Below are 16085 nucleotides of genomic sequence, written 5' to 3'. Positions count from 1 at the left end.
AATGTATGGCATTTACTGCTGCAGTATGTTTGGGATCTATCAAATGTGATTTCTGCTTTGAGATCCGCATCCGCATCCGCAATCGAATTCGGACTCGAGCCACTACGACCAAAAGGGCTCCACAAAGAGAGCCGCGAAGCGAGAGGGAAGAGCGGCAAAATCCTTTTCCTCCTCGCCGGACAACCATGAGCGAATCCCGCGAGGGATCCCCCGATTGGTTGCGGGAGTTCCAGGTGCGTTTTACTGCGATCTCTTTCTCCTTTCTCTGTGATCTGCTCGGATCTGCTGTTGTTTTGTTCGTGGTTCGCTTTTTATGTCGATGAAAGCTAGCAAAAGTGAGATGGGAACTAAAGATCCGATTTGTATGCTTGGTTCTAGTGACGATTTCTTAGTTTTGAATGATTTTTACAAGCGTCACTGCAATATCTTTAATCTATGAACTCATTTTTGGTCATTGGTGAAGTGGATTGCACCTCGAACTTGATGCTGTTTTAGTTTTGGGGTATTCTTGTCCTAGTATGTCTCCTCAGTTAGCGGATCATTGCTTGTTGAGTCGGGAGCTTTTGCCTGCCTGTAACCTGTTTGGTCGAATGCTTATGTAGCTTTGCCTAATTTTTGTTTCGTTCTGATGGTTTGGTGCTTGATGTTAAGTTCATCTGAATTTGAACCAATGGATCATAGTTTTAGTTTAATCTAATCAGTTGCTGCATTAGATCACGTTAATAATAAGAAAGCTAAGAAGCTTTTTGTTTTAATGAAGTGGTACCCTTGTTTCGGTGCTGCTTTCTTTTGGCCAGTATTCTCTTTGACTTGATTTATGTATTGTGTTGTGCGGAAGTTTGTTTAGGCTATCATCTGTTTGCGATACCTCTAAGATTTTTTCTTTATGTCATTGGAATTCATCATTAGCTTTTGGCTCCACCCCCTCCCCCACCCCCTCTTTTTTTGATCCTATAACATTGAAAAATTTAAGTCCCCGAAATTCCATGTTAAAATATTTTGGTGTAGCATTCACATAAAATTTGTATCTGCAGAAAATTGAACTTGATTTTTTTGGCTTGTTATATAAGCATATGGTAAATGATCTTTACATTAGCTAGCTTTATCTTTTTTCTTGAAGGCATGCTTTGGTGTCATAGAAAGGTTGCTTCTTTTGCCGTCTTAGTGACAACATTACAAGTTGCAAAAGCAATCTCCCCTTTATGAAGGGTCACACTATGTAATCTTCCCCAAACCCCACATTCGTGAAACTATTGTGCACTAGGCCACTGTTTTTAATCTTTTTCTTAATTTTCTGATGAGTCATATATTGATGGCTTGATGATACTAGTGATTTAGTAATGCCAATTTGCACCTTGTATCTGTTCTCAGAGACTAGCGAGGTCAGTTGGACTTATTTTGATTTTAAAGAAAAAATTCTGAGCTGAAATGACAGTTTGAGAGGCTTAATTTTCACTGAATACTTGTTCCTATGTATTAAAGTTTGCATCCTATCTTAAGTCCATGAATGTTTGTTTGATGTGTTGAACACTTTGAGCAGCCACCAAGCAGGACCATTGTGACACTATCGTCTGGATCTGATTCATCATCAGAAAAAAGCCCAACCAAGTCTACTTGTTTAGATTTAGAGGAACCAGGCAGACATCAGAGACAGCAGGATACCTTCCAAATTGATAGTGGTGAAGACAGTGTTTTTATTGAGACTAAGAAACCAACAAATTTAGAAACTGAAAATGATCAAATTCTAAGCCAAGGTAAAATTAAAAATGTTCTTTTTGCTGCTAAAAATTGAAACATTTTTATTTCCTTTTCACATAATTTCAACAATATCCACTCTGTACATCACAAAGCACGAATCCTATTATTTTTGGTCTCAATTACTGCTGTTTGCTGACCTTTGATTTTGCTTCATATGGTAAAAAAAAATAGATGCCTTGGATGTGAATGAGGAGGGTACAGCTGAGCAAGATATAATACGAAGGAAGCCTGCAGGACCTCCTGTAAGATGCCAATTCTTGTTTTTCTTTTTTACCTGAATTGATTTCAGGTGGAGTAAAGTTCTTGCTTTACTTCATTCTGGTACCCATACTTTCATCATGCCATTTTTTTTGCTGTTTTACTGAAGCATATTAATAACATTGCTTACATGACTGATTATGAATTTGAGTCCTCCATAAAGTTAATAAGTTTTTACCGTTCTAGAAATCAAACAATATGGGATTTATCATACAATTTATCATGGATTCCTGCTTCTTCCTGTTTGTTAATGCTTTTCTAGTTTTCCTCTTGCAACAATATGAAGATTCTAATTGCCTTGTGTATTTCAGGTTTCCTCTAGGTTACCTTTGATGTTACCAGACAAAGTCCAACGATCCAAGGTATATTTTATTCATTTTTGCAGATAGGATGTTTAATATCTAAGGTTTTTGTTACTACATGGCATGTTAGCTCCTAAATAGGATGCTCTAATTTATGAATGATAGTTGATCCTTCAGGATCACAAATCACCATTTTGGTTTAAGTAAGATATCTGTCTTATGCGACAAACTATTCATGGAGTAGTTATTTAACTCAATCTTTAATCAAATTACATTGTAAACTTAAGTTATTTTATATCTGTTAAGATCTATGGGTTTCACACAGTGACATAACAGGTTGCTTACGTTCATGTACACAAATTGATTTTGATAAGGCTTATTGCATTTGATCTATTTCATGTTTTATAAATTACATGTTTTTGCACTCAGGCACTCATTGAATGTGATGGAGACTCCATAGATCTAAGTGGAGATGTGGGTTCTGTTGGACGTATAGTAATTTCAAATGGTCCTACTGGGAACCATGAAATGATGTTAGACCTAAAAGGTAGTATGTATAATACTTAAATGATGCCTTATTGATATTTTTGAAACAATGCTAACTTACACATGATTGCTTTTTTTATATATCATGCTCCCTTTTAAGTGTTTTTCATAGAAGTTTATAAAAAGTAAAACTTGACATTTGCCTCCAGATTATCTGAGTGATTGCATGCTCTAGGTTGTCTAACATCTGAACCCATTAAACATTTCCAACAGATTATCAATTTGCAGTGCAAAGTATGCTAATCTACATAAGCTAGCTTTAATCTGGTTGACATCTGCTAATTGTTCATTGTGCCTGCTAGGCATGACTAAAAGATAACTAGATTTGGAGTTTGCAAGATGGAACAACCAATTTGTCTTATTTTCTTTTGCTCCAAATGTCACAGATCTTTTAATTGTTTGTAAAAGAAAGCAGTGTAAATTCTACAATATAACCTTAAAGATGTTGCTGGTCCTTTTTCCAAATTCCGCATTTAAAGCATATTGAAGTTCCTGTTGATGAAATAATTTCCTTAGTAGTACCTCGTTTTCGACCTGATCCAATTGAATCATAGATTCAATGTCAAGCATTAAGTTTATTTATATTTGTGTTTTTATTCTTTAAACTTTCTATTTTTAGCTTTTTACAAATTCTTATTATAGTCATAGAGTATTTGCAGCTAATTGTACATCAGATATTTTTGCCTATGTGTTTTGTTGTCTTAAATCCGTCTGCTGATAGCATATAGGAATATTATTTGATGGACAACTAACAGTTCTCATGTTTTACATGTCACAGGGACCATATACAAAACAACTATAGTTCCTTCAAGAACATTTTGTGTTGTATGTCCCTCATCCCATCCTGAGCCCGGGACATCTTATTATTGTAGTTAAACATTTGAACACACTTCTTTGAAAGTTGATTTGTGATTTTCTAACTCCCTGTCATATTTGTTTTCAGGTTAGCATAGGACAATCAGAAGCAAAGGTTTGTCATTAGAGTAAAATATTATTGATGCAATCTATGACTTGGTAAAGTAAAAAATTTGAAGATCCCTTGGTTAAAATTTAAATAAAATTTATCCAATGATTTAAATGTGTTCTCTTATCATATTAAGGCACACCTTCAGTTATAAATTGATATGACTCCCATGGATGACCATTTTCATTTGTTTGTCGTTATTGTATAACTAGCTATGTGTTATTCTTTTGTCAAAACTGCTAACCATGCATCTTAGAATTTATTGTCATTATTTTTGAGGCAATGTTATCCTGTCAATCTTTTAATGTCTCTGATGACTTCTATTCTCTAAAGCTAGAAACTTGATAAATCATTTTTATGTTGGTTGTGCCATTGATATTGATAACAAAAACATGCACTTACATCATAATATTTGTACATCATAATATTTGTCTAAGAAGCACAAACATGTGCTTTTGGTGGATGTGTCCATGTCAGACACGTGTTGGACACGGATACGTCGTCGGCATGGCCGTACATGTGTCCAGCACATGTCCAGTCATGTATTTTTTATTTATTTTCAATTCTATTTGTGGGACATGACAGTGCTCCTGCACACATCGTCGCGTGGCCCTCACATGAGGGTCATTTGCTTTGGATTCTGTGTGGAGACGGATTGTCGGCATCGCAAGGAAAGAAATCTGAAGATCATTGCAAGGAAACATATATCAATTATAATTGGACATTGTTAAATATTATTTGATGTACTCAATCTTTATTTTGAATACTTACATTTTAATTGTAATTATTTCAATTCTATTTGATGTACTCAACCTATTTGATTAACACACTTCACAATGCTCGATTTATAAAATTTATGTGTAAATACTATAAAACTCATGTTAATCAAATTATATATATATATATATATATATATATATATATATATATATATATATATATATATATATTAAAAAACACATATGTCCTTGCCTTGTTCGTGTCCTAATTTAAAAAAAAAAAGACATGCTGCTGTCTGTATCCGGTGTCTGTGTCTGTGCTTCTTAGATTTGTGTAGTTCAGAGCTTTTTGATTTATCAGATACTTCTGTGTAACTAGAAGTCTACAACCTGATCTTTATAACACTTTTGCCACCTCAAGTAGCAATATTAATAGTTCAGCTTTCTAACTTCTAACCCGTTGTTTAAACATTATATTTTTTTCTTAACTTAATAACATAATTGGTGGTGACCTAAAAGGATTTATCAACATCTGTCATCCAACTGTTCTCTTGTTTTTAGTAATGTGAATTACTTATGGCAATAGATGAGTTGTTGAATGTCAGTTGAGGCTCATCTACTGTAAGAAATGTAGTAACTAAATAATTTTACTGATTTCTTCATTTTTGATCAAATTATTCAATTTAATCCCATGTATCTAAAAATTTGCTGCCTTAATATTCTACTCTTTGAATCTTGTTGATTTATTGGTCAAAAATATATGTTCTTATGTAGATGGGCCGACTATGCCCCTTGAGATGCATCTATTTACATGGGCTATAACGCAAATAATCCAACAAGATGCTAGCGTTTGTGTATCTTTATTTTATTTTCTTTGCATTGCATATATGACCATGTTTTTTCTCTATTTGAAACTTGGCTTCACAGATAGAGGCAATTATGAATGATTTCATACAATTGGAGCCCAAGTCAAATGTGTTTGAATCTGAGACAATGGTTGAAGGTAAAGGATTTTAATATGTGATTTATATACCATAGATGAAGGCATATGCATACATGTTATGGTTTTTTTCTTTGGAATAAATAGATGATTACTGACTAAAATGACATGGCTAAGTGGTGGATTAGAATTCTGTCATTAACTTATTATTAGAAATTGAACAGAAGGAAAGGGTTTTGGTACAGTGACTTTGGGGTTTCTGGATTTTGCATGAGTCTTTCTCTCTAATAATCTTTAGCTATTTGTAAGGCTGTACTCCAATAACTTGTAAGTAGCTGCTCGCTCCTTCCTTTCTGCTGGTTCATGTGAAATGCCTACTTTGATTGGTTGATTTCCAGACTTCACTGAACTTTTAATCTATTAAACTTCAGTAGTTTTTGCCATTCAGCTAAGCCTCCTATTCATTTTGTAGCTCTTCATCTAGGGTCTTCTTAGATCTTCATGATACATTACCAGACTATCTCACTGTTTTTTCTACCATTATACTAATTTTGACTGCATTGCTAGCCTGCTATGACTACAGTTATTAATTTTATTCCTCATTTCCTGTCATATTGCACTTATAATGTGTAGCTTTATTCTTTTGGCAGGAACTCTGGATGGTTTTTCATTTGATTCAGAAGAAGATATAGACAGGGTAGCAAAGACTTCTGCCCATATATATGATCAGAAGGATGAAAATGGAGATAATACAGAAACAAAGACCAAGGTAAAAAAAAAAATTCATTGAAACCTGCAAAATCTAAGTTTCTCACACATTTTCAATCATTGAAGAATTACGACATAAAGATTTTGCAACATAGCCTATTATTTCAAGATTATATTTAGTGAATATATAGAAATTTTTTTATCAATTGTTACTTGTGCGGCTACATGTGCTTAGCTCTTTGATTATGTTTAGTACCTTAGTGTAGTCACTTGTATAGGTATTTGTTTATTTAATATGTTGCTTATGTTCTGTTCTGAAGGAGTGATTTATTAGGTGTTGTCTCATTTTCTATTGGATTCTTGAAATGACACATGGTCTTCCTTCTAATTTACACCAATGAACCATAAATCCCAAATGCTTAGTGTCTGCTCTATGAAGTCTTTCCTGAGACTAGTTCTATTGAGTACTATATCACTAGTCAAACTAAGTGCCATCAAATCCCCTTGTACTATTTCTGATAAAGTTCTTTTTAGGTCATCCTCTACATCTTCTTACACCATTTATTTGAATTATAATCAAGTTGGATCACCATCAGTTGGGCCAAATCCTTCGTGATATCAGTACCCAACGGGACTTCAATTTCTATTGTGAATGATATTGCTCCATGAACTACCTGCATTGAATACATGCCCTTCCTTTGCATCTGTTACATCTTTGATATCAGTCCCCATTGGGAGAATGCTTTGCTTCAATTCTAGCATCTATTTGCAGGAAACAATGCATAAGAAGGCAAAAACTAGCGCCAGATCTGCAAAGAAAGGAACTAGAAAACCCCTAGTTTCAAAGAGAACAAAGAAGTCTAAGAAATAGTTGATGTGCTTCTTGTGCTCTATGCCCATTGTTAGAATGCATTAGCTGTACTAATTCAAGTGACGGGGAAAAAGATATAGTTGAATCTGACAATGCATTTTTATATTCTTTACATTGTGTATGTATTTACACTTACAAATGAAGCTGCAGACAGCAGGGCCAGAAACTCTCTTTATTGTTCTCCAGAACTTATTATGTTATATTCATTTGACCGGAAAGTATTCTGGTTCTGATTATTGTACATGGCTTCACATGATTAGCTATGAGAAATCTTTCAGGAAGAATGCTCAAAATCTCAACTTCCCTCAGACTGTCAAAATTATTAATATTATAGTTTTTACAAAGGGTAAATGATGAATGTGAAATCTGAGTTGGAAGTTTTTTAGATGATTTACCGATATCTCTATCAGACAAAATTAATTAAGAATCTTGGGATATTATAAAATTTTTATGTTAACATTTCAAGGGGGAAAAAAAAAGGTAATTACACAAGTAAATTTTACTTAAACAAGTGTGTTGAAGCCGAATCAAATACATGGATTTTAGGATTTATATCACCGAATTAGATGGTGTAATCACATGTAAGTGCTTTTTATTTTAATTGGTAGATGATAAATCTGATGGTTGATGGGTGGGTGGGTGGGTGGGTGGTGGCGTCCTGTCTTTCTACAGATGGTTTTGTCGGTGATGCACACACGTTTCATGAGATGCGCAAGTCTCCGAGTAATAATAATCAACATGGACAGAGCTCCGCACTCTTTCATCTTTATTCCTCCCTCAAATTTCATTTCACAAGTTGAATTTACCATTGCCTTTTTTTTTTTTTTTTGCTATTCTTTTCCCTACATGAATTCCCGAACGTAAAATCAGAACACCATCGACATTACATCGTTGTTAGTCGACGTAAAACTATGTTAAATCTCATGAACATATATCCTAATCGATCTTAATAGTTATATATACGTAAAAGAAAACGAGAAGAGAGAGAGAGAGAGAGATTAAAGTAGTGTTGGGAGGTAATTATTCTGCCATGACATAAACCCAAGGGATGACTTTTGTCTTTCACTTTTTCTTTGTTTTTAATGTTTAAAGAGCATCTAGTTGTCCAAACGAGAAGAAAAAGACACAATTATTTGCGTTGGATGGTAGTGATCGTGAGAAATGCTGCCTGATTCTGTTCTCTCCTTGCAGTAAAATAATGTAAATCGATTTCTTTTCCCTCGAGCAGAAAAAAGCAAGTCTCTGAAAACTGCAGGCTACCAACATGGAGCAGCCCCATGATTGGTGGATTGATTTGCCTTGTAAGATTTATGTTCTTTAACTATAAAGATAATTCCAGAAATGTCCTTTTCTTCCTAATTTTAGATGGACAAACAAATCTACAAAAAAGAAAGAAAAAATGTTACTTGGATATAAACTAGGATGAGTCTGTTGATGCCTCATCTGCTAAAAGCCAACTTGTATTATGGATGGGTCAATCAACTGTTAAAACAAAGATTTAGAATCCCACCCTTATGCTGGAAAAAAAAAGTCTTTTCAACTTTGCCTCATTGAGAAGATTTCAAATGATACAGTGGAAAAAGAAACAAAAATATAATATCAAGGGGAGACAAAATCTCATCACATTCATGTCCCCTAAAAGCATTTGAGAGCTTAAAGATCAAACAAAACTTTGGCAAATGCTTCATCACCCATGACCTCATGTTGTGGTTTCACTGGCTCTCTTCCTCTATTGCTTGCTGGAGGAGGGATGGACTCCTCACAAACCTGCCCTGCAAATAGCAACAATCGAAGCAGAAGCCAAAGCTTCTATCACAACTATGTCTTTTGAACCAACACCAGCTCACTGGAACAAACTCAGGTTGAGAAAGAAAGCTTACACTTGCCTTCATCCTCGGCCGTCGGTCGGCGTTTGCCTTCCTCACCTGGTACCTGATCTTCTTCGAGAACAGCCGGCTGCGCCGCTTCTCTCTGTACCGGAGAACGCTAGCTTCCCTCACCGTGCCGGCGCCAGTGGCATCCGGAAAAAGATCGATCTCTGCCAACTTGGCCTGCAAAACCCACATCTTTATGTCAACGAGGATGCAGTCACTCACATTCATGAAGAATTCAGAGGAATGCTTCCGTGTTCATTTGGAAGTACTGAAATGCAAGCGTTGACTGATGAAACAGTAAGAATTGTGATGCTTGTGCTACTGTACTGGTTGCTTGTAGCATCATGCAATCTGCATTGGATTTGTGCTTTTGGGAAGAGACTAGATGCTTACGAGAGCGTCGGCAGATGAACTTGGCGAGTCAGGCCCGTCGGAGAACATGGAGCCACGGCCTGACCATGCCTTGAGGACCTCCTCATGGTTCAGCTTGAGCCCCAAACCAGCCTCCTTTGATGGCGTGGATGTTGCGTTTGTGGTGTTCTTCATGCCACCCGTTTCCTCTTTGGCCGCCTTCTTCTTCTTCTTCTTCTCCGGTGCTGGTGCTGGTGCTGGTGCTGCCGTCGCCGACTTGAGGTTTGGAACGAGGTCTTGCACCGGCACCGCCGGTGACCTCCACCAGTCACCTTCATCCCTGTTCCTCAACGCACGTTGCAAGTTCCTTCCGAACCTGAGCCCGAGCCCGAGCTCGAACCGGCCGCACGTTCTGTATCCGATGAGGCTATGAAGCATGGGATTGACGGAGGCATTGCAGGTGTTCAGTCCCTCATTGTTGTTGTCCTCGCTGGGAACGTTCATGGTGAGATTCCCCATGATGCTATCGATGCTCTCCTCGACCTCTCCGTCGAGAATGGACTCCGCATCGAAGTTATCGTCGAAGGGGTCTGGGGAATTAGGCTCGAAGGAGACACTGCTCATCGGGCTTGTGCACTCCTTCTCGATCGGCATCTTGTACTTGAGCTCAAGCCGGGTGGCGGCCGGCATCTCCGGCTGCGGATTGTGGATTAGGAATGCGGCATCGCTGAGGACCGGGAAGGGCGGAAGAAGGTCGGAAGTTTCCGGGAACGAGTCGAAAGGTTTTGTGTCCTTGGATAGCTTCTTTAGGCTCTTGGAAGAGAAGATGTTGGGGTAGATGGCGGAGAGGAGCGCGGCGGCCTCGTTGTAGGTCTGGTTCGGCCGCTTCCGAGGAGTCCTCGCCTTCTTGATGGAGATTGCGCGCGGCGAGTTGCTGGATTCGGAGAGGGTGGAAGAAGGCGACGAAGAATGCAAGGAGCGGCCCGAGGACGAAGACGACGGCTTCACGATGTCCAGGTCGAAGCCGTAAGTCCGGCCGCCGCCGCCGCTGAGGCACGACGACATGGTACCTTGAAGAAGACGTACTTGTACGGCCTACAGGCCTTAAAATTCTTCACTTCTGACGGGTATGAGATCGAAACCGATCAATTTTGTCCTAAAAATCGAATCTTTATGGAATTCTCCTACACAATTCCACTCCTTAGAACATGCAACCTGGGTCTTAATCTCAACATCTGAAAAGATTCGCCACAAATGGTGAAGAAAATGAAATGAAGAACAGAAACAAGGTTTGGAATTGTGCCAAAAACCCTAAACCCTACCTCGGAAGGGGATTATATGGGTTAAGAACCACAAGAAGAGAGGGAAGCTAACGAGTCTGGATTGGATTCTGCGCAAAACTCATGCTCGATTAGCTGCAGCAAAATCCTATCTTTCGGAAGAAGGCAGAAACAACCACCGGGATTTGGGGACTGAACTGGTGGTACAACCAGATGGAGCAGGCCAAAATCCAACGTTTTGATTCCCGATGATTCCAAAGCTCGTTGCTTTACTCTACCGCTCGTCTCAGAACCCAGAAATTTTCACCTGGGAAGAAGGTAAATGGAACCAAAACGAATCGAGAACCGGGAGAAAAAGCTTCCAAATTCCAAGCACCACCACGTCCCAGAAAACTACTATTTCAGCGAACAAAACAGGGGAATGTCCTGAGAGCTAAATCGAGATGGCGAAGACTAGAGCAGGAATTCAACGGATCCGCGGAAGCACTACAATAGGAAGGAAAGAAGAGGGGTTTTGGAAAGGGCAAAGACGTTGGCAATCACGAGAGTCGCGAAAAGTTCGTTGAGAAGCTGCAGGAATAACAGCAGAGTACAGAGCAGAGGTGGGAGCTTGCGGAGGAATTCGAGAGGAGTGAGCAGGCGTGGGAGGTGCTTTAGAAAGAGAGCAAGACGGGAAGCGACAAGTCTCTGTCGTCAGCCGGGCTGCCCTGTTCTGCTGGACCACCGCAGGCGTCTCCATCGCTCTTCTCATTGCCATTGGTGATTTGGTACCCTTATGGAATTACTCCATTGCTGTGTTTGACTCTTATGCCCCATGACTGCTTTGATACCACTGCAATAGCTTCATAAACAATGTGCACTCGCAATGCAAAACAATTTCCCACAAGAATGCATTTGTCATACACTGCAACAGTAAAAGATTGATGCAGAATATAATACATCAGGCCTTCTTTTCGTTTGATCTCCTTCCTAAATGTTGTCACTGTATCAGACTTGCACATTAGACAAGCAGAAATCAGGATCTGAGTCTTAGGCTTACAAAGAACACCTAAGATATTGTTGTCCAGCTACTTGGACTACAGGGCTTAATTGCAGTTACTTGGTGATTTCAGAGCAACAAGTCTGGCATGGAAGAACTTGTAGTATTGGCATCCATTAATACCATTTCCATATTCACATTTGTTCTGAAACACTTGTCAAAATGATGCATTTAGGATTTCATCCAATTCAGTATCTATCATCATACAAAATAAAGCATTTAAGAATGACAATAAATTCAGCTTTTTTCTGAGTAAAGTCTGTAATTTTTGCCATGCAGTGCCTTTTACAACATGCAGCAATGTATTATTTAATGTTAATTGTCTTTGTTTTAAGAAAAGGATTAGGAGTGAGTGATACCCACCAAATTTATCCCAAAACTAGGCTTTATGTGACAATCATATAGGCTCAAGATCATATATTAACTCAAAATACTGCTTTTTGAAGGGATGATATGTTTGGTTATTTTTCTTACTTTTTATCAGAGACCATTGTTAATCCAATTCTAATATGAATCTCTCCTTTGCCTCAAGAACTTGTTATTACCTTTCTACTCATCATCCAGAATTCCCATTCATAATCCAACCTGATTTTGACCCATTAGCTGAGCTAATATTAGATGGATTAGCCAGGAGTTAATAAAGAAATGAATGATATCAACAAATACAGAATAAACAGATCACAACTTATGTCTTTTTGGTGGAGAAAAAGGAAAAAAAAAACTTTGACATCAATCTGCAAGAAGAAAAAAAAAGAAGATGTTTCAAGATATATATAGTGGCTGAACAAGTGATGTTATGACATGATGTCCAATGAATGCAACCACACAGGTTTGATGTAAGAATACTAAGAAATTATTCCTTTAAGCATTTGATTCCTGCAGCAGTTCCTGAGGCCAGGAAGGGGCAAATCGGTCATCTCCCTCACCTGAGGATCACATATGGGGGTGCTTTGCTTATCTCCTGACATGGCTCTCTCTCATTGGTCTCGCTAGATTTTGAGGCCTACGTGGCCTGAACTCGATTGGCCACCAGGCTTTCACGTGAACCAAGGTGCGGCTGTGGCCCTGTCTCCCTTGGGGGTCTGGTAAGGAGATGTCGATGATAAGAACAATTTGGCCTTGCTTTGCCATTTGATGTGTGGCTCATCTTCCTCATACGTTGCCTCTCTTGGATTCAGTCAGTAATGATGAGGGGCTTTTCACCTCCACAAGTGTTGTTTCTGCTGAGATAGGATGGTTTGAATGACTGGGATTCGTGTAGAAACTGAGGAGGGGATATTACTCCGGATAGTTCGCTAAATATCTAGAAGGTTATCCAGTTTGTGACATGTCTTGATGCTCCACGGAACTTTTCCCATTGATTCCAATGTCCTGTCCTGTTCTTCTAGGAAGATCTCTGTAGACACCTCTCGACATGAAATCTAGATTATTTTCTCTTCCACTATTATGTCGTGACTATCCGGTTCCATTTCATGCATTACAATTATCGATAGGTGAGTTCAAATTTTATTAGCATGATTAAGAACAAACCACAACATGTTGATATGCTTCTTGCGGCTAAACCATTGGGACTGTGACATGAATTCAGAACCTGCAGCAAGAAGCTTAACATCTGAGTCCTTCATGGCTTCATCCCTCTCGACTTGCTGTGCCTTAACCCTCATTGGGTGATTTGGAGAAGTTATGGCCTACTGATATGGATAAAGCCACCCACCCACATGAAGCATGATTGAGAGAGAGAGAGAGAGAGAGAGAGAGAGAGAGAGAGAGGGGGGACCTCAATCTTCAGAAACTTTATATTAATCAAGAAAGAGGAATCCAACTCCCAGAGGAGCAGTACTAGTTCAGTTTCTAGATCTGTAATGTACTGCTCTCTACTCCCAAGTCTACTCAAGATCAGAATTAACCTCTCCTTTGTATTTGAAGAGCTTACACATCATTCGGCTCTGTTCTCTGTGTGCTGCTCCAATCTTGGTGAGAATTAGTGAGAAGAAGACTCCAGTCCACTGTCTGGGTGACAAGCCGACTCCCACCTTATCACCTTCCATGCATGAGACTTGGAACTCTTGAGGTCCTCGGCATGGACACGTCGTGCCATGTCGATCTAATGTCCTTTTTGGAGCTATTGTTGGCATGGTTCCAAGAAGAAGATCCACTATCCATTTCAAATGAAGCTTCTCCATTGCCAGTATACGCTTCTTATCTGATCACAACTTGTTTTGTGGTCGTGAGTTCTCTGTGCTGTCCTAATGGTCATCAAACATAGGTGATAAAGCTATCAATCGTTTCGTATTAGAAACTGCGTTCTACTGGTGTGGCTGAGATATTAGGATGAGCATTTGGTGATGGATATGAAGATGAAGATATCAGCAGAATATATATATATATATATATATATATATATATATATATATATATATATATATATATATATATATATATATATATATAATCAATTGTCAGTTCAATGGATCACTCAAATAGAAAAAAATTATAATATTTTTACAATGTCAAAACTTGCCTCAAAATTACTTACCCTTTTCAAGTACAAATTTCTAGTTTCCTACATCAATTTTTTATTTTTAATTTACATTTACTTTTTAAATTTTAAGGTTCGGTGAAATTTGAATTTATTGATTTTTAAATTTAATACATGTTATAACCAAAATAAAAATAAAAAGACTATTGTAATTATCTTTTAAATCAATATATACATTTCTGCCTACATAGGTGTTGGGTCCAACTCATAGGTGAACTTGGACTAGTAAATTTAGGTATTGAGTTGAAATCTGATTTATTGTAAAAAAATAGGGAAGTGGAGACGTGTGTGGGTGGAAGGTGTGTGTGAACGATGGAGTCTGTAGCTGCACATAATCAAGCGACTAAACTTTATCGATTTTAATTCAACGAAGAATTCTTATAATAAGCTTTACAACCTTAATGGTACCGATCTATAATTTATCTTCTATGAAATATTTTTTTGTTATACTCATTTGATGAAATCTAAAATTTTCTTTTTATGAAATTCATCTGGTGATGATGATATGTTATTGTTGAGTCAAGATCTATGCTCTTGATGTTATTGTGATCATCTAGTTATTTTAGAAAAGATTTATTGTAAACCTATTATCATTATTGGTGATAGTGGAAGTTTAAAGTGGACTACGATCCGATAGTTTTTTTCGCATTGGATTTTTCATGTAAAAATTTGGTGTTTCATTTTGTGATTAATTCATTATTCTATTGTTTATGTTACTTGGTTAATATTTGCTTTAGGTAATAAGTTGGTATTTTATTGAATAACCCATTTTGATACAAAAAAAAAAAATTATTTCGATATAATAATTTTTTTATATATATACTTATGTAATAAGAAAAAAAATTTTCACAGCGTAACGCATATCGACCATCAATTCTATAAATAAGGGCATTCAAGAGGCCTCTAATCATGCCCATCTTATTTATAAGTTTAGAGTAGGATTAGTCTCGAGTTTTTTTTAAAAAAAATATTAATTTTAATGTTGATATATTAGATAAAAGATTGAAGATTCGAAATCTCATCCACTAGTTTTTTAGAAATTACTATATTTTAAAGATTTTATCATATCATCGCAATATTATAAAACCAAAATATCATTCACCGTCAAATCTTCTATCTACTTTAATCTAAAAATAATTAAGTTATTAATGAAGATCTCCTTTAACATCAAACGATTTCAATCTCCTTTAACATCAAACAATTCCATCAAATTGAGTATGACTGTATGTGTGATAGCATCTACTATACCACGAATATCAATGAACCCAATTCTTGTAATTACTCAGGATATCCTCTTTTAGCTTCTAGATCTATTTCTTAGTTTAAGATCCCTCTTACTAATTAGAATAAAAGAATTAGTAGATCTGAACCCAAAACGAAAATAGATTGGGATTATGAACTTATAATCATGAACCTTTAAGAAAACCAAAACAAAAAGATTAGTAAGACATTTATTTTTGTCCATACTCTGCTGACTGTTTATTAACTATAAACAGAAGTTCGTTTATAAACAATCTTTTGTATGCTGTTTGTATGAGCATTCACAATAAAGTTTCTCAGTGAAAGAGAAACTTTCACATCAATAATTTTTTATGAGCCTTTGAAGACCACTTCCATGGTTTATGTGAGCTTAGCAGATCTCATAATAACAACTCCCAAAGATCTAGGAAATGGACCAACTTGCTTGTGGATTCTGGTTTCTAGAACTCCCTTAGTCCAGTAAATGCTGTGTAGTGATTATAATCTTTAAACATACCCAGAAATCATGCCTGATGGAGTTAATCTTGATCTCAAAACCCCAAACTCAACTGCTCCCCAACTACAAAAGTAGATGGGAATCGGACCTGGACTTTGCCAAGTTATGTGAAACAGGATCCTTCCATGTTCTACATGAAAATATACCATCAGAAAATAAATGGAAACTTCAAGATGATGA

At 37.2% G+C, this 16085-nt stretch overlaps 2 protein-coding genes across 3 annotated transcripts; one reads left to right on the top strand and one right to left on the bottom strand.

Annotated features, from left to right (window-relative positions):
• Nucleotides 1-99: 99 nt before the first annotated feature.
• Nucleotides 100-7307, top strand: LOC103992301 (DNA-binding protein BIN4). Its single transcript, XM_009411948.3, has 10 exons — nucleotides 100-233; nucleotides 1541-1754; nucleotides 1930-2000; nucleotides 2328-2378; nucleotides 2748-2865; nucleotides 3643-3689; nucleotides 3808-3834; nucleotides 5475-5550; nucleotides 6138-6256; nucleotides 6968-7307. Exons 1-10 carry the CDS (start codon nucleotides 186-188, stop codon nucleotides 7064-7066), a joined length of 870 nt encoding a protein of 289 aa, XP_009410223.2. The 5' UTR covers nucleotides 100-185; the 3' UTR covers nucleotides 7067-7307.
• A 1277-nt stretch (nucleotides 7308-8584) lies between these two features.
• On the bottom strand, nucleotides 8585-11268 carry LOC103992300 (protein CHLOROPLAST IMPORT APPARATUS 2-like). 2 transcript variants are annotated; one of them, XM_065117999.1, is made up of 4 exons: nucleotides 10614-11206; nucleotides 9334-10526; nucleotides 8947-9117; nucleotides 8585-8838 (listed from the first exon to the last, which is right to left on the bottom strand). In XM_065117999.1, the coding sequence occupies exons 2-4, from the start codon at nucleotides 10354-10356 to the stop codon at nucleotides 8779-8781; spliced, it is 1254 nt and encodes a 417-aa protein (XP_064974071.1). In that variant the 5' UTR covers nucleotides 10357-10526; nucleotides 10614-11206; the 3' UTR covers nucleotides 8585-8778. The 2 variants fall into 2 exon arrangements, with proteins under 2 accessions (XP_064974071.1, XP_009410222.2); XM_009411947.3 differs by having other exon boundaries at nucleotides 8953-9117; nucleotides 9334-11268.
• Between the last annotated feature and the right edge of the window lie 4817 nt (nucleotides 11269-16085).

The sequence above is a fragment of the Musa acuminata genome, chromosome BXJ2-7 (genome assembly GCF_036884655.1).
Source record: "Musa acuminata AAA Group cultivar baxijiao chromosome BXJ2-7, Cavendish_Baxijiao_AAA, whole genome shotgun sequence".
Classification (NCBI taxonomy): domain Eukaryota; kingdom Viridiplantae; phylum Streptophyta; class Magnoliopsida; order Zingiberales; family Musaceae; genus Musa; species Musa acuminata.
This window is presented reverse-complemented; position numbering and strand designations above follow the sequence as displayed.